We start from the raw sequence: 19192 nt of genomic DNA on the forward strand, positions 1-19192 counted from the left end.
TGTTAACAGTTAAAAACTGATTAAAAGTAGAGAGCTCTGCAAATGTAGGACTCCATGGTGGCAGTTGGCAAAAAAATTTCAAACTAGAGCAGAAAACTCGCCAAATTGACAGGAATAACATCTAAAAACAAGATTTAAATACACAAATGGCAAATATTTACCTTTAAAGTTACACAGCGAGATTGATCAGTGTCAGCAGACGTCAAGAAAGTTAATGTGAAACTTACCGGGATATGCTTTTTTCCGATGGAGCATGAACGCATCAAAGCCCTGCGCATTCACTGGAGTGTCACGTGGTGTAAATGGACCAATGAGAGAACGCGGTTTAGACAACCCGGAAAAAAAGATTTTGTACTGACAGGTCTGTTTTGATTTTCTGTTTACTCTGTTTTTTATGTCTATTTCTGCTGCTCTTGATGGTTTTTCTCGGCGGTGTTTGTTAAACAGATATGTATTTTGTCAAACAGCTTATTATTTGGTTTATTTCGGGTTAGTTTGCAGTTTTTAGCCCAAACCCGGTTCTATCGCATCGGTTCTGTTCAGAAGCACGATCATATTTAGAGGATTTATAGTTTCGTTTAAAGGAAGAGGGAAAGTGTTAAAACAGTTGGATAAATGCAAACTGTATAAAAAGCATCCCCAAATTATTTAAATATTGAGCAGAATGTCTTAATAATAAATAAATAAAATCTGCTGTTTAAAAGTGTTCATGTTTTTCCTGATGCTTTAACCAGAGGATTACTGTATAAAGTAGATTGAATGCTGTTTTTCTGTCTGTCTGTCCTGTTTTCAGCCTGACCCAGTCAGTCCATGGCTGACCACCATGACCTCGTTAGCCTCGTCCCCCCACAGGCGTGTGGTGCAGCAGCTGCAGGACACAGCTGGTTCCCTGGACCCCCTCCACCCAATTATTCCTGCACCTTGACCCCCGAACTGGTGGCCAAAGCTCGGGAAGAGCTCCAGGAGAAGCCAGAGTGGCGTCTACGAGACGTCCAAGCGCTGAGAGACATGATTCTGAAGGTTTTCAGTCCTACTTTTATATCTATATTTACAATGTTGTTGAGTGAACAGGTCTGCTGTTAAAAATCATTAAAAACTGGTTCAGCCAGCTGTCAAAGCACGGCGGTGGAGGTGTGTTGATTTGGGTTTGTTTGCAGCCATTATAAGCGTGGATCTTACAGTTAGGAGACATGAACACCTAAATATTTTAGAGGCAAAGACTAAAGCAGCTCATAAAGTACTGAAACCAACTTTATTACAAGGTTTCCACGGGTCATTAAAAATCATTAAAAGCCATTAAATTATTAGTTTTTAAGGCTTTATAAAGTAGCCCAACAAAGCTTTGTTTTTTGTTTAGAAAACATACAAATCGAAATGGATGAACGGGTCCACCCCTTTGGAATTGGGGTCGTTTGGCTTCTTTGTTAGCCTGCAATGCCCCGTACCTGTCTATGTCTCTGAAATGGCGGTTGTTAAAGGCAATTGTTGGCCTGGCTGAAAAGGTGAGGTCTTCTGTTCCCCTGTAAAGGGGTTGGGGGTCATGATGATAGCAGGAAGGAATCAACTTTATCGCTGCTGAGTCCCTCCTCTGTTTAAGGTTGGTTTTTCTTTCTTAACATAGATGGCTTCCTTCATGCCCCTCTCAAACCTCCTGTCTACTTTGTCCAAAATGTGAACGTTCTGCTCCTCAGAAGAATGTCCTTTGACCATAAGGTGTAGATGTACCGCAGAGTCTTGTCCAGAGGAGGGCGCTCTTCTGTGTTGGGCCATGCTTCTGTGGAGAGGTTGTTTGGTTTCTCCAATATAAAGATCAGAGCATTCCTCACTGCAGTGAATTGCAGACACCACTCTGCTCATCTTTGGTCTGGGAGTTTTGTCCTTAGCATTTTATTAAATTTATATATTTATATTGAATTTATATATATATATATATATATATATATATATATATATATATATATATATATATATAAAATATTGTAAATTTTCAAAATGTTTCTTTTCAAAATGTTCTTTTCTTTTTTATGTACTTTTTTCATTTTTATTATATTTCTTTTCTTCAGATTAAGTCTTCTAGATGACATTTTCTTCACTTTAAGCCCAATAGAAAAATTTGCTCTCATCCAATAAAATGTTTTCCCTAACATCCAGCTGACCAATAGAAATGCGTCTTCACTCCTCACTCCAGAGGAAAGGCCTCCTTTAGGAATTAAAGGAATGATTCCTGGAAAAATTGAAATTTGTAAAGTTAAATCTAAAAACCAGAAATTTAATATACAATTTAAAAAATCTGTAGCAAACAAATTGAAAAAAGAAAAAAGTTAGATAGAAAATAAAATCAGTTGTTTTTTTTAGATGAAATATAAAAAGTAGTTTTGAAAAAAAAACAATTTGAAAGACCAAATCTGAGAAAACAGCAAAGTTTCTCCCAAAACTTGTTTTTGATTAAGACAAGTTTTAAAATTTCAGTTCTGGACTGCATTTATTTCACATTTCAATTTACAATTAACCTTATAGCCATGCAGTTAGGGCTGCAACTAATGATTATTTTGCAAATCAATAAAAAAAATATTTTTATATAATAAATTAATAATCGGATAGCCAAAGGTTCCTCAAAAACAATTATTATTTTTTTTTTTTTACAGAATCAAACCAGGTGAAACTAAAACTTTTCCACTTGAGGAGTTCTGGATAGAGCCTTGTAACAAAAAAGAAAGACTTATCTTTATTTTTTACAGCGTGGGTTAAATGCAGTGGTGAATTTGTCCAACGTGAGGTCAATAAAGTTCAATTATTATTAATGTTATAATTATTTTATCGGTTAATAATCAGATAGCCAATGGTTCCCAAATGAAGACTTTTTACAAAATTAAAGTTCTAGAAATACATTTTTTTATCTTAAATGCTAAATGTTTATATATTTTTTTACATTCCTGCTCTAAGCAGGTCGCTCCTTCAGCTAAAGGCCTGTTTTAGAGTCTCTATACTCCAGTCAATGATTAATCGATTACTGAATTAGTTGATGATTATTTCAATAATAGATTAATCTGATTAAGTCTTTCAGCCATAGAAGCAGTACTTTTTATTGGTCAGTCCTAAAAATATTATATTTATTAAAGGCTTAGAAGTCTGTGGTTGAAACTGGTGAAAAAGGTCAGAAGTATGAATCTTTTCATGAATTGAAGCGATGATTTTATTTTCCTCTCTGACTTCCAGGAACATCCCAACCTCAGAACCAGGCTGGACGACGCCTTCCTGCTGCGCTTCCTGCGGGCCAGGAAGTTCGACTATGACCGCGCCCTGCAGCTGCTGCTTAATTACCACGCGGGCCGTAAGGCCTGGCCGGAGGTCTTCCAGGACCTGAAGCCGTCCACTGTCAAACACGTCCTGGACCTGGGTTTCCTCACCGTCCTGCCGAGGCCCGATCCCAACGGGAGATACATCCTCTTCCTCCGACCTGGTAGGTCTCTGTGTTCTTCTCGGAAGGAACCCAAACAACTTTTATTAGGATAATCTTTGTTATTTTGTCATTTTTATCTGTTAAAGATGATCTCTCTGTGTCTACTGTACACCTTGGAGCTTGGTCTCTCCTCTTCTTAACCCTCTCAGGCTCAAATTAAGTTGTAGTTGCAGGAAAAATCTGATATTTGGAGAAAATGATCATATGGCCTAGTAACATACAAGATCAGACTTTTTTTGACTGAACACTGAGGCTGTTTAGATGCCTGTCGAAATTCTTGCGCTTTCTGAACCACTTCCCGAAGCGGTCACGTGGTTTCGCGGTAGCGAGGCCTCGGACGTCATCAATTTTGGCCCCTCCTCTAAATGTAACACGCCTCGACACGCGCTTCGGGGAAACGCCCCCTCCATTAATCGACACATTCCTCGAAGCCTCGGCTCATCTCATAACATCACTAATAATTCTCCTACCATATCGCAGGGAAATGGAAAGCCGACGACTATCCCTTTGTGGACAACGTGCGAGCCATTTATCTGACTCTGGAGAAGCTGATCCAGCCTGAAGAGACGCAGGTGAACGGGATCGTCATCCTCGCCGACTACACGGGGGTGGGAATGTCACAGGCATCCAATCCAGGCCCTTTTCTTGCTAAAAAGGTGGTGAGCATTCTGCAGGTGAGACCTTATTTAACCTGTTTTACTTTGATCAAACCAGCCTGATTGCATCCCAGTCATTAGATTGTTTAATAAACATGGATTACCACAGCGGTCCGCTGGGCCTAAAGTTATTGTCATGTTCTTCAAAGTTAAAGTCATGTTTTACTTTCTTCACATTTGGAAAGTTCTTCTGTTTGCAGATGATATTTCATTTATTGTTTTCTGTTCTGGTTAGAATTTACGCTAGATTTGGGAAATATCAACAAAATAAACAAATAAACTAAAAATTTGGTTGGAAGAAAATATAGTATTAAATCTGACAAAAAAAAATAGATCTAAATATATAATATTTTTAAAGTTAAAACCACAGGAATTACAGGTACTGTTTTTAATAGACAATTTTTTTTCGTAGTTTATTTTTTATAAATGTTTAAACGGTAATAGAAATAAAACTACGAAAAAATAAATAAATAAATCCATGACCCCACCAAGCAAATCAATCATAAAAAAAATCATAAAGTAATAAATAAAAGGACATTTTTTTCGGGTTTCATTCCAAGGTTATGAGGTTATGGATACAACTACAGTGAAACATCAAGGTAAGGTGGTTAATTACACAGAAAACGTTTCCATTTTTCCTGTACTGTTCAGATGTTTCTGAGGGAAGAGGTTAATGGTTCAATTCCATAGAGTTTGTTTTTATGTTCCCGTATTCAGGAGCAGTTGGTGGTTTCTCCTTTAATTCTTTCTATGGCCTCTTTGCTGCCTGTAGTTTCTGGAAGAGGTTTCTGCTCCGCTTCTTTAATCCAGATAATCGCTAAGCTAGAATACGGTTAAACTCCAGTTTCAGCTCAGTTTACTGGTCTTAATCACTTCTCTCCAGTAGGGGGGGATCTTAGCGCATTCCCAGAAAACATGGGAATGATAGTTTCCTCCTGCATTTACAATCATTGTTATTGTCACTACCCGATCCGTCCTGCACATGCAGGAACAGAATAATTTCCAGCTAGGCAATACTTCATTTTTCTTAGTTGTTTATTCTTCGTCACGCAATACGATGGAGAGAATGTGAAACGTATCCATTCCTTCCAGAAAAGTCTTCAATATTTTCTATACGATGTACTTTAGCATTCTTTAATGTTTTAATACTGAAAAACATTAATGTATGAAAAAATTACGAATAACGGCCGATTCCAATGCCAAAATCGATAAATCATGCATCCCTAGAAGTACAATTTCAATTCCATCCATCCAGAAAAATATGGATATGCTTCATTTTAAATATAGCACATTTTTTTCTTGTAAACTTTCTTGCATCTTGCATATCCCAGTAAATCTGTTTCACCTTTAAATCTGCAGCTCTCCCTACTTCTCTCTGTTTAAAAAGATTTATGAACCTCTTTACTAATATAATGATGCCAGAAACAAAATGTCTAGATATGTAGAAACTCCACAGTCTGATTCTGTCTGTTCAATAGAAAACATGTTTAATTTTAACCTGTAACTGGGAGTCATGGTCCTCTGAGAAGCCAAGCTTTTTTAAACTGGTAAAGAAGAAGAATTCTGAGATAAAAGTCAGAATTCCGAGATTAAAGTCAGAATTACGAGATAAAAGTTTGAATTCTGAGAAAAAAGTCAGAATTCTGAGATTAAAGTCAGAATTCTGAGAAAGAAATTTTCCCATGTTAAACTGAAATAAAATTAAAAAATCAGTAACTTATTTTTTCAGTAGCCCTAATCCTCTTCTGTATATTTTAATACTAACTTGTATAAACTTTCCGTTTTTGCAGAAAAAGCTCAGTGTGTCTAACGAACGGATTTTTGGTGGTATCTCTAATTTTTTTCAAACTTTTACTTAAACATCGAAATAGCTGCGGTTAAATTCTTTGAGTGCTGCTGTGGGTCTCTCCTCCAACCACGTAGCGACTCTGTACGTCAGCGAAATGCGACCGCCAATCAGACGTCTCAAAGAGACAGATGATGTTAGACCGAGAGGCGGGACACTGGAGCAGCGCGACAGAGGAAAAAAAATTGACTCAAAACGCAAAAACTCAAAAAAAAAAAAAAAAAAAAATTTTAATGAGTGGAAAGGGGGACATGTCCACACGAGTCCTTCAGAAAGTTACGCCTGTGGCAGGACGGATCAGGTAGTGCCAGTTACCATGTTTAGTATTTTTACTCTAGTGAACTCTGGAAGTAATAAAAACCTCCCAGGATTATTCCAAGTTAATTCCCCCCATCTGTTGTTTTACCAATGTTTTTATTTCACAGTATTTTTATGTTGTTGTTTTTTTTTTATTCATCTGTTTTCCAAGCTTCTTGTTCTCATTGTCGTCATTTTTTAATCAACAGGACGGCTTCCCCATCAGAATCAAGGCCGTTAACATAATTAACGAGCCTCGTATTTTCAAAGGCATCTTCGCTCTAATCAAGCCGTTCCTGAAGGAGAAGATGGCAGAGAGGGTAACTATTGACTTTTAATCATCTCTTCCACTAAATCCATCTCTCCGTGTTGCACCTTGCTTTTGCATTCTCTTCAACCCTGAAGAAAATAAAATGCTGAACATTATTGAATCAACCCTAAAACTAAACGGATTCCTCGAGGGAAACATTCTCTTCAATCAAAGGCACCAGGAAAACTTTGGGGAAATACTCCAACTTGTCCGTAAAATTCAGAAAGAGTTGAGAACCTCGTCTAAACTTTGAATTATATTTTATTGTAATATGGTATACAATTACCGTATATTCTGGACTATAGAGCGCACCTCACTTTGAGTTACGTGCATGAAATTTTTTGAATAACTGGAAACTTGAACATATAAGTCGCACTGGGCTGTAATCCACTGATACCTACTGAACTGTGTCCAACCAAACCTGTAGGGGGAGCTCTACATGTAGCCCCTGGAGTAGGGAGGAAGAAGAAAGATTGATTGTAAAAAAGAAAAAAGTATCTTCTTGAGAAGAACACAGGAAAGTCCGGACGGACTCTGAGAGAACGCATCTAGGTCTTTTTTTCTTTTTCTTTTTTAAATAGAACTTTATTGAAAATTTTGTACAAACATGCAGACATATAGTTACATAGAACATTAGACAGGTGCTCTAATAACAAAACAAAAAAATAAAGAAAATAATGAAAAGGAGTGTACTTACGCTATTCTTTGAAAAATAGAACGCATCTGGGTCACTTGGAACAGAAGCTTCCTGATGACATCATCACACACTCGGCTCGTCTGGAGCTGCATTTCACCTCCTGTTAGTCTCTAGATAATAATAAATTATTACTTTTTTTTTCAATTTGCTGGGGAATGATGGTAAACACAATCGGATAAACAAAAATAAAATGAACATTTTGCCAAATAAAACAAAACGATATCACCATCATAGCCAGCGGTCCTTCACACGCGGCTTTGCAGAGAGAGGGCTGCTGCAGACGGGCTAAGATTAGACCCGGTGTAGGTACCAGATTGACTCGGGGGGCCTGCGCCTTTTGATGACGTCACAATACATAACTGTTTTAACGTTTGCACAATTGCGCAAAACATTTTCATTGGTCTGGACAGCTTACTAAAGTAATTCTAGCGGGGTGTAGGTTTTATTCGAAAGCGGGATTGCGGTTTGTAAACGGACAATTTTACGAAGAAATTCTCCATGGTCCCTGCGCCTTCCGATGACGTCACCGAATTCGCCATGGGCCTTGCGCCTCCCGATGACGTCACATTATGGCAACGCCACTCAAACAAACTACATTGAGCCCGCGCTCTGCATTTGTAACGACAATAAATAGAGACCGCGGGCGCAATGTAGGTTGTTTGGGTGGAGTTGCCATATCGTTACGAGTGGCGTTGCCATATAGTGACGGGCGGAGTTACCATATTATGACGTCATCAAAAGGCGCAGGCCCCCGAGTCAATCTGGCAGCCCGAGTCAATCTGGTACCTACACCGGCTGCTGTTACCCTTGGAGCTCCACCGGTTGTTGCGGTCCTCTGAACTTCGGAAAAATAAATTTAATTATGCATTAAATCTGTAAATGGGCCATATAGTGATGCTTAAAAGTATAATGTTCTCGACTCAAATGATCTTTAATCGTACTTTTATTGAACAACAGCAACAGAAAAAGAGAACTTTGTGAGCCCCCCATTGAAATCTGCTGCTGCCGCAGTGCATGCTGGGACAGCTGTCAATCTCAAGAACCGACAAGTCTGCCCTGATGCATGCTGGGTAAAAAGAGAGGGGCGGGAACAACATCTGGGGACTTTGTCCGTTCTCTGTCTTCTTGTTGTTGTGAATTGGAACAGCACTAGGGCTGAGGCTGATGACGTTTCACAAGCACATGAGAACTCACAAGTAAACAGATTGAGAGACGGCCAAAGGTTGAGTTCTTTTCATGGTAAAAGTGATCAGTTTGTAGTGCTCACATGACAAAGAAAACCGAAAAAATCAAAATAATAGTGAAAGCTGCTGAAAAGTATCTTGAAGTTAGAGATTTAAACTGGGAAAGGGTTGAAAGTATGATGGGAAAACGAGTAGGACCATCAGAAACTGGCAGAGTGACGATAACTTAAAGATAAATTGGAAATAATGAGGACGAATTTGATTAAGTATTTATTATGTTGGGTTGAATTAAACAGTTCGGAAAAATATTAATTAATTGTATTATTATCACTTTAACTACTTTGCCAACCGCCATAAAAACTTACAAGAAGAAGAATGCTAGCTACTGTTAGCTTTTTAGCTCGCAGCAGTAAGACCTTCTACTGAAAGATGTGGCTTCATCTGCTCTTTATTTCAGCTCTGCAGGAGTTGAAGCTTTAATGCAGCAAATAAATGTCAAAATGTGTGAATTTAGAACATTCGTTCTCCATTTTGCCTGCTGCTAGCATGTTCTTGTGCTAAATGAAAATGAGCTCCTTATTCTTTCATTTCCAACTTTAACTCCCCCCTCTTGCTTCGAAAAATCCACAGAAAAGCTGCACCTTCTTATAAGCCGCATGGTTCAAAGCGTGGGAAAAATTAGCAACTTATACGGTAATATGAAAATAGTATGTCAACTTAAAAAAAAATTATTAATTTAGCGCTGGTTGTCTTTCAGTACCGAAATATGTCATCTGCATTTTTGCTTCAGGAACAGTAACGTTTTGAAACACTGACCTTTGCGGTCGCTCCAAAAAATTGTGTGAATTTTGTTCCATATATTTCCAAATTGAACCTTAAAAAAATTCCATTCAGAAATGAAACTTAAGAAAAAAAAATTTTTTTATCAAAACTAGATATTACTAAAACTGAATCTAAAAAACAGAAAATAAAATAAGAAAATTTAAGATTTTCATAAATATAATTAAAAAAACTTTAAATGAAAACAATTGAACATGAAAAATTAAATAAACATTTAAAAATAAAAATCTGAGATAAGAGCAGTCAATAATCCTCTTTTTATAATAAAAGAAATTTCAGTTAAATTTTGAATTGCATTTTTTTATTTCAATTCACAAAATGTGTTTTTTTTTTTTTTTTTTTTTTTTTTACTTTCAAAAATATTGAAACAAAATTCACTCCATATACACTATATTGCCAAAAGTATTTGCTCACCCATCCAAATTATTGGAATCAGGTGTTCCAATCACTTCCATGGCCACAGGTGTATAAATTCAAGCACCTAGGCATGCAGACTGTTTTTACAAACATTTGTGAAAGAATGGGTCGCTCTCAGGAGCTCAGTGAATTCCAGCGTGGAACTGTGATAGGATGCCACCTGTGCAACAAATCCAGTCGTGAAATTTCCTCGCTCCTAAATATTCCACAGTCAACTGTCAGCTGTATTATAAGAAAATGGAAGTGTTTGGGAACGACAGCAACTCAGCCACGAAGTGGTAGGCCACGTAAACTGACGGAGCGGGGTCAGCGGATGCTGACGCGCATAGTGCGAAGAGGTCGCCAACTTTCTGCAGAGTCAATCACTACAGACCTCCAAACTTCATGTGGCCTTCAGATTAGCTCAAGAACAGTGCGCAGAGAGCTTCATGGAATGGGTTTCCATGGTCGAGCAGCTGCATCCAAGCCATACATCACCAAGTGCAATGCAAAGCGTCGGATGCGGTGGTGTAAAGCACGCCGCCACTGGACTCTAGAGCAGTGGAGACGCGTTCTCTGGAGTGACGAATCGCGCTTCTCCATCTGGCAATCTGATGGACGGGTCTGGGTTTGGCGGTTGCCAGGAGAACGGTACTTGTCTGACTGCATTGTGCCAAGTGTAAAGTTTGGTGGAGGGGGGATTATGGTGTGAGGTTGTTTTTCAGGAGCTGGGCTTGGCCCCTTAGTTCCAGTGAAAGGAACTCTGAATGCTTCAGCATACCAAGACATTTTGGACAATTCCATGCTCCCAACTTTGTGGGAACAGTTTGGAGCTGGCCCCTTCCTCTTCCAACATGACTGTGCACCAGTGCACAAAGCAAGGTCCATAAAGACATGGATGACAGAGTCTGGTGTGGATGAACTTGACTGGCCTGCACAGAGTCCTGACCTCAACCCGATAGAACACCTTTGGGATGAATTAGAGCGGAGACTGAGAGCCAGGCCTTCTCGTCCAACATCAGTGTGCGACCTCACAAATGCGCTTCTGGAAGAATGGTCAAAAATTCCCATAAACACACTCCTAAACCTTGTGGACAGCCTTCCCAGAAGAGTTGAAGCTGTTCTAGCTGCAAAGGGTGGACCGACGTCATATTGAACCCTATGGATTAGGAACGGGATGTCACTTAAGCTCATATGTGAGTCAAGGCAGGTGAGCAAATACTTTTGGCAATATAGTGTATATCTGGCTGAATATGTCAACTAAGACGTTCCTTCCTTCCATCCATTTGGTTTTTGGAGCGTCGATATTAAACCTGATCGCTGTGGACAAACCTGAACTAACGGCTAAAGAGGGAGGCAGAGTTTTGGGAATAAATCTAGTTTCTGCAACGATAGGGGAATAAATAATGTGCAGGAATCTGATATTAAAATCCTTTTAAAAACTCTTTCAAATTGCTGAAAGGTTACAAACATAATGCATGCAGGTTTACTAAAACATGTCTCCTGTGTCTCTTTGCATAGTACGTCCTCCACGGCTCAGACCTGCGTTCTCTGCACCGGAACATCCCACCCTCCGTCCTGCCGGAGGAGTACGGCGGCCCCGCCGGCCGGCTGGACGTCAGCGCCTGGTCCAGGCTGCTGCTGGACTGTGAGGAGGAATTCATCGTGGAGTTCTGCCAGCCGGATCCACTAAAGGGCGTAGTGCTCCCAGAGTCCATGCTGTTTGATGGAGAAGAGGCTGCAGGGAAGGAGGAGGACACCTTCAGAGGGCTGCGCTCTCAGCTTTACTACTGTTACTGATGTTCCCACAGCCAGTCACTGAGGGAACCTGTCCTGTTTCATCTGAAACATCCGTTTAAACCTTTATTGGGCGACTTGTCAATACTCTACATCATAGATTTTACACTATTTAAAATCCACTTTACTTTCATAGGCGTCCAGTATTTGGTGGCCCTCCAAGGCAGCTCCACGCTTTCTGCTGAAGACACGAACTGACTCGAGTTCAGACTCTTTTCCTGTTTTTTTTCACCTCCACTGATGGTTAAATTATAAATTTATTTTCTTCAACAGTTCCATGCTTGGATGGTTATCACTTCTTTAGGGTATGAAATCTACTTTAATAGATAAAAATATAAAAAAGATCAAAGTTTTTTTCTTAGAATCACAAACTCTAAGTTGTTCTGTTACAAAGACTCCTTTTAGAGTTTATTTGAATCTAGTCGGGTAAATTTTCACAGCTAGAAAACATTTGATGGTTGGATGTTTATGTGTCGGATTTAAAAGCTACAAGATATTTGTAGATAAAAAAAAAAAAAAAACATATCAGATGGTAATCAATCTCTCTAATAATTGACATTTTTGTGTAGATTCAGTCATATTTATTTTTTATGTTTTTGTTTTTTTCAGCCGATTCTAATTTCTTATTTTCTTTGAAGTTTGTCCCAACCGTTATGCTTTTTTATCCTCACTATACCCTGAATCTTATTTTTGAAAATCTCCAAAAAGTCAATCGGCAGCTCCTGATTGATGCGTTAATAGACCAAACATGTTCGTAGTTTAATTGCATTTAATCAACCGAGCTGAGGTGCATCTTTGAACTTTTTGTTCTGCATCTTCTCTCTATCTGTGCTACATTCCTGCTATGGATGAATCAAAACTCTCACTACGGTCAAATACTTGTATTCATAAAAACAACGTGATAATCTGGACTGATGCCACTTCTATGTCTGACAAAGATACCAGTATCAAAACAGAGATCTTGGCTGTATATGGAGTGAACTTTGGTCCATCATTTTAGCTAGTTTCGTAAATGGAAATTTGGAAGAAAAAAAATGCATTCCATAAATTAAACTTCGAAAATAGTAACTTTCATCAATGTTTTTATTTTAGATTTTTTTTTCCTAATTTAATTTTGTAGAATATTTTTCAAATTAAAATTTTTTTATGTATATTTTTTAGATAGTTTTACGAATTGCATTCTTTTTAAATTGTGTTTAGAGATTACATCATTTTATCTCTGGAGGGAGGAGTGGAAAAGCATTTTCCAATTGGTCTGCTGGATGTTAGCAACAAGTTATTAATTATTAACAAGTTATTAATTAATTGAACTGGGTTTAAAATGAGGAGAAGGTGATTTGCAAAACACAATTTGAAAAGAATGCAAATCATAAAACAAAATCTGACAATAAGAAACTATAAAATGAGATCTGAGAAAACAGCCAATTTGCTCTTGTAACATTTTTTTGATTAAGATGTTTTTCCATTTCTGCGTTTAAGTTTTTCAAATTTCCATTTAAAAAACATCTTTTTTGCTGACAACAATAATAGACCGAAATTCACTCCATACTTCTCCCTGTATTTTTTGCAGCTGTTACATCTTTATCAATATGTACTGAAGTATTGAGCCAGTTTGGAGAAAATCAGCAGCAGAAAATACAGATATTTGTGTTTAAATGTAAAGACTAATGTAAAAAGACCTCAGAGAAATAGGTAGTCAAGTAAAGTACAGATACCAAAACAGCTACTTAAGTACAGTAAAGTATTTATACTTGGTTACTTGAGACCTCTGTAGTTCCAGTGGTTTTTGCGCTTGCATCATCCCACAGTCCAGCTAAAAACATATGAGGACAGTTTAAACATGCAACCAATGAAAACATTGCCTTAAATTGCTCTGATGGTTGGGTTACGCTGTTTTTTTGTTGTTTTTTTTGCACCTTAGATTTGTTTCTGTTGTTGTCCAGAGAGTTTGAAGTTCATTAAAGGTGGCTGCTAGTTCAGTTTCAAAGACTTTGTTTAGTCAGTCTTTAGAGTTTTGTTTTTTTTAAGTTTAGGTAATCTGCCTTATATTTGTTTTTGGATGATTGTCTTAAAAAAATGACATAACATGACTTTATTGACATCTGACTTGCCAAATTGTGAATGAAAGTGCAATAACATTGTCTGGATCGTCTCTCGTGTGTCCGACGTTGATATTTATGTCCGACCTTTTATTTTATTTTTTTTACATAATTCATTCATGTCTGTGACTGAGCTGTATATTTACTGCTGATGGTTAAGACAGTAAAGCTGTTATACAGAAAGTGCTACCTGTGTGTTGTTGTGCTGTTGGCAAATAATTGGGTCTACCAGAACCCCCAAGGGAGGCGGTTGGTATTTTCACAACATAGCTGTGTGTGTGTGTGTGTGTGTGTGTGTGTGTGTGTGTGTGTGTGTGTGTGTGTGTGTGTGTGTGTGTGTGTGTGTGTGTGTGTGTGTGTGTGTGTGTGTGTGTGCGGGTGTGTGTGTGCGGGTGGGGGGACGGGGTGGGGGGCGGGGATTGGGGGGACACAGAAGACATTTTACGATCTCCTGGGACTGTATGTCCTGAGAACAAGCTGTGCAATAACCTGGAGATTTAAACAAAAACACCCAGGAGGTCTGCCTATGGAGTGAATTCTGTTCCATTGTTGTTGCAAGCAAAGAACACATTTTGAAATTTGAAAAACATAAAATAAAAAATACAATCCAGTAATGGAACTTTTTAAATTTTGTTAATTGAAAAAAATACTGATTTGTAAGTAAATTTTTCATATATTTCTTGTTTCTTCCCATTTGGTTTTCCAAGTTACTTTTTTAAGTTTTGTAAATTAAAGTTTTGTCATTTAATTATTTTTTATTTCTGTTTTTACGATTGAAAATTACATTCTTTTTAATTTGCATTTTATGGATTAATTTCTCTTTTTTTCTGGGGACGGTTTTTCCTTTTCATGATTAAACATGCATTTCTGTTGGCCTGGATGGAGAGAAACATTATATTGGTCAATGTGCGCATTGAGAACGAGTGTTTGTATGGGGCCTGAAGTGAAGAGAATGTGATCTGTAAAATAGAATCTTCAAATAATGCAATACGTCAGTGTTAAAAACAGGGAAAAAATGAAAAACAAAAAAATAATAATTAGGAAAAACAAATATTTAAGCAGATAAAATCTTCAAATTTTCTTTCAAACAATATCATGAAAAGTGAAAGTAACTAGAAAAAAGGAAATAAAATCTGAAAATGTTTTACATTTATTCTGCATATTTTACTTTCCTTTCACAAAACATTTTTGTTTGCATCATTAATGGAACAAAATTCCCTCCATACATCTCTGCCTCAAAAGGCCCCAGTTTGCATATTAGATGCAAATATGTTTGTTGGAGTAGCTCCCTGTAGAGAAGCTGTTTTCTCTGCAAATAACATGACACCATCACATAGAAATGCAAAGTTAAACCTAGACATTTTAGCATATCTCGTAAAAATCTCATTTTGACAGATGAGCCCATTTCTATCTTCTGGAGCCTTTCAATCTTGCTTGTCACTAGTATTCAATTCAATTCAATTTATTTCTATAACGCCAGTTCACAACACATTTAATCTCAGGTCACTTTCCAGTTCACCAGATCATCCAGTCAGATTGATTCAAAGTTTTCTATCTAAGGAAAACCAGCTGATTGCATCGACTCATTGACTCTTCAGCAATCCCTCACACTAAGCATGCTTGTAGCGACAGTGGAGAGGAAAAACTCTCCTTAAACAGGAAGAAACCTCCAGCAGAACCAGAACCATTATGAATTGTTATTTAAAGAGTTTATCTAGAGTGATCTCTTTTCAAGAAACAGAGCAGTGAGGGAAAGCTTCAAGGTGTAGACACAGAGCTTACCTTTAACAAATTAAAGACAAATAAAAAGCTACTTTGAAATCCAGAAGCACAGCTCCTACTGGTTTATTTTAATCTAAACCAGTCCTCACTTACAGAGAAACCTTGGCTTTAACTTTGCTAAACTTTTGTAAGAAGGTTATTTTCACCTAAATATTTTATCTTTTGATTATAAACATCTTGTTGTTGTAATAGTTTACAAAGCATGCTTGTAGCGACAGTGGAGAGGAAAAACTCCCTTTTAACAGGAAGAAACCTCCAGCAGAACCAGGCTCAGTGTGAGCGGCCATCTGCTGAGGCCCACTGGGGTTCAAGGAGACAGAAGCAGACATAGAAAAAGAAGCATAGATACAAAAGGCAACAGTCAACCAGCTCCACAGGCGGCCCTGTCCAGGAAACACACAGCCAGGCAGACGAGCTCCGAGCCAGCTCCCATGTCAGAGGATGAAGAGAGCACATCCAGTTAGTCACAGTCAGAGAAACAGGACTACACTGGAAAACAGGCCAAGCTCCAACATCTAGAAACAAAGGTGTTGATGGCAGCAGCACAGCTGATATTTCTCTCCAGGATGGAGTCACAGCCAAACAGGAACAGACGAGGCTGTTGAGCTATCCTAGGGTTCAAAGGTTGTAAGGCAGAGTTCAGGATGGAGAGTTTGCAGAGACAATATGGAGAAAAAACAAAATAATGTTGTTTAAAGGTTTGGTAATGACGCAGAGCAAACTGACTCTTTGTTATTATCATTTTGTATACAAAACTAAATCTCGTTTTGTACAGCTTTGATGACATTTCCATTTCTTAGAGTGCAGCAGTGAACATGTGTAAACAGTGTGGGAGAATAAACATAGTGCAAAAAACGCATTGATATGGAAGTTCAGAGCATTAATATCTATGGTGCAAATATGCAGTATTTTTGGTTTGGTTTTATCAGTTTGATGCAAAACTAAATCCAAGTAAAGTGATACGTGGCGTGAAATGTCAATTATGGGGGGGGGGGGGGGGGGGGGGTGTCTGAATCACTTGAGGGAGGCGTTATAGAGCTTATTGCCCACAGGCAGGAATGATTTCCTGTGGTGCATCTGGGTAGGATGAGTCTTCTGCTAAAGGAAAGGAAGGAATGTTCTGGAATCTGGAATGAAGCTGTTCTGGAATCTGCTGGACCTGCATTCGATTCTTCAAAGTCTCTTCCTGGAGGGCAGCAGGGAGAACAGTCCATGGTGGGGCACAGCGCTGGGATGAGCCACTCTATTCTACTCAAATAGCACATGGTGGTGCACCACAGGGCTCTGAATAGGTACCTCTTGTTTTTCCTTCACATATTAATCCTTTTTATTTCTTTCGAGCCAATATTGACCTTTTTTTTTTATATCTGTACTCTTATTTCTCGTAGTTTGATTTCCTCCAGCCACAAACTTATTCCAGGAACAGAGGGGATTGGTTCTGAAAAGCTGTGGCCCCCAGGGCTCTGTATTGGGACCTTGTCTTTTTATATATGTATTTATTTTTTTGCCCATGGCCGAGCAGTTCCCTGATGTCTTTGCTTTATATTGTTATTCAGCTCTATTTTTATTCTAAATCAACTAGATATTTTAAATTGTGTTCCTTTATAAACTATGTTAATGGTATTAAACACTGACTGTGAAAAATTCTGGCACGTAAATTTCTATAAGACATTCGGTCTACAGCAAATATTTCAGCGTCATATTCTAATGATTGTTGCTAGATAGATAGATAGATAGATAGATAGATAGATAGATAGATAGATAGATAGATAGATAGATAGATAGATAGATAGATAGATATATATATGATAGATAGATAGATAGATAGATAGATAGATAGATAGATAGATAGATAGATAGATAGATAGATAGATAGATAGATAGATAGATAGATAGATAGATAGATAGATATATGATAGATAGATAGATAGATAGATAGATAGATAGATAGATAGATAGATAGATAGATAGATAGATAGATAGATGAAAGATAGATAGATGTATGCTAGATAGATAGATAGATAGATATATGATAGATAGATAGATAGATAGATAAATAGATAGATAGATATATGCTAGATAGATAGATAGATAGATAGATAGATAGATAGATAGATAGATAGATAGATAGATAGATATATGCTAGATAGATAGATAGATAGATAGATAGATAGATAGATAGATAGATAGATAGATAGATAGATAGATAGATAGATAGATAGATAGATAGATAGATAGATAGATAGATAGATAGATAGATATATGAGATAGATAGATAGATAGATAGATAGATAGATAGATAGATAGATAGATAGATAGATAGATAGATAGATAGATAGATAGATAGATAGATAGATAGATAGATAGATAGATATATGCTAGATAGATAGATAGATAGATGTATGCTAGATAGATAGATAGATAGATAGATAGATAGATAGATAGATAGATAGATAGATAGATAGATAGATAGATAGATAGATAGATAGATAGATAGATAGATAGATAGATAGATAGATAGATAGATAGATAGATAGATAGATAGATAGATAGATAGATAGATAGATAGATAGATAGATAGATAGATAGATAGATAGATAGATAGATAGATAGATAGATATATGCTGGATAGATAGATAGATAGATAGATAGGTTTTACATAGATTGAATGACCGTAGTTAGTATAGGCTGTGTATGAAAGGAAAGAGAGTGAGAAAACCTCATTTTATCTTTTTTCTGCAGAGTGGACATCAATAATAGTCTGGATAACTTAAAGGAAAATTAGATTTTATTGCACTGAATTGTTATTCTGAAGACTCTCATGGTTTCCTGTAAATGTTTGACTTTTTAGACGTTTAAGAAGTGATTTTTGAAGCTGTAAAGCTCGTAGTGAATTACTCTTATATCATACTTTCACTTTGTTGTGAACAGATGATAAATCATAATGTTTTATATTATATTTTCACTGCTAGGGAACTTCAATATATATATTTTTTTCCTAAAATCACTTCATGGACTCATTCATCATGATTATATCTGCTGTAAACTTTCCTCTCATAAATAAAACGAATAATCGAATACCATTTTCTAAACGTCGAGATGTTTCCAGGTATTTACAGGGACTGTTTGTTTACAGGTTAAAATTCTTGTTTGCATATCAGTTTGATGAAAAGAGGAAGTGCAGCCAGTAGTTTAGCATTTTCCTGATTTTTGGCTCTAACACTGAACACCTAAATATATGTTGTTTATATTTTTACACCATGTGGACACAGATAAACCTAAAATCCTAAAGGTAATAATATCATGTAAAACATAACAAAAAGAACAAAAACATTGTGACACTTTTCAAGAGAATTTGGCCTCATTTCCCATCAGAATTACAATAAATAATTAGTGATTTAATTAAAATAAATGAGGACCTAAAACAGGTGTTTTCAAGCAATAACTTTATTGTCTAATAGTCCCTTTAAGTTTGAGGCCAAATAGCATCGTTCCATGTGGATCAGTGGTCAATACTTGAGGACGGGTTCAGTTCTCTTGATGCTTTGCTGACCATTGATGGTGGGCAGATAGATGGACTCTGGTCTTTATGGCAGAAATGAGGATGAAGTTCTGGTCTGTGTTTGTGTGGAAAAAAATATGATTTAAAAAGATGATTAACCCAATGGCCTACATCTAAGGCTACTTTTTAGGATGCACTTGGATGAGTGGAAGAATGCTGGGGATGGATAGATGGTTGGATGATTGATGTATGGATGATTGATTGATGATAGATGGATGGATGGATGGATGGTTGGATGATGAATGGATGGATGGATGATGAATGGA

General features: G+C 37.2%; 1 protein-coding gene across 1 annotated transcript; it reads left to right on the forward strand.

The window, feature by feature from the left end:
• Positions 1–274: 274 nt before the first annotated feature.
• On the forward strand, positions 275–13765 carry ttpal (tocopherol (alpha) transfer protein-like). Its single transcript, XM_038306607.1, has 6 exons — positions 275–361; positions 794–1020; positions 3217–3460; positions 3941–4134; positions 6469–6579; positions 11208–13765. Exons 2-6 carry the CDS (start codon positions 811–813, stop codon positions 11484–11486), a joined length of 1038 nt encoding a protein of 345 aa, XP_038162535.1. The 5' UTR covers positions 275–361; positions 794–810; the 3' UTR covers positions 11487–13765.
• Positions 13766–19192: the final 5427 nt, after the last annotated feature.

Source organism: Cyprinodon tularosa, unplaced genomic scaffold (genome assembly GCF_016077235.1).
Source record: "Cyprinodon tularosa strain WSP-4 unplaced genomic scaffold, ASM1607723v1 ctg587, whole genome shotgun sequence".
Taxonomy (NCBI): domain Eukaryota; kingdom Metazoa; phylum Chordata; class Actinopteri; order Cyprinodontiformes; family Cyprinodontidae; genus Cyprinodon; species Cyprinodon tularosa.

What these genes read in the sequence shown, in the direction of transcription:
- ttpal (XM_038306607.1), top strand. Translation starts at nt 811, where the DNA reads ATGGCTGACCACCATGACCTCGTTAGCCTCGTCCCCCCACAGGCGTGT. An exon ending in TGAGAGACATGATTCTGAAG is followed by an intron (nt 1,021 to 3,216) that starts GTTTTCAGTCCT and finishes TCTGACTTCCAG; the next exon opens with GAACATCCCAACCTCAGAAC. An exon ending in CATCCTCTTCCTCCGACCTG is followed by an intron (nt 3,461 to 3,940) that starts GTAGGTCTCTGT and finishes ACCATATCGCAG; the next exon opens with GGAAATGGAAAGCCGACGAC.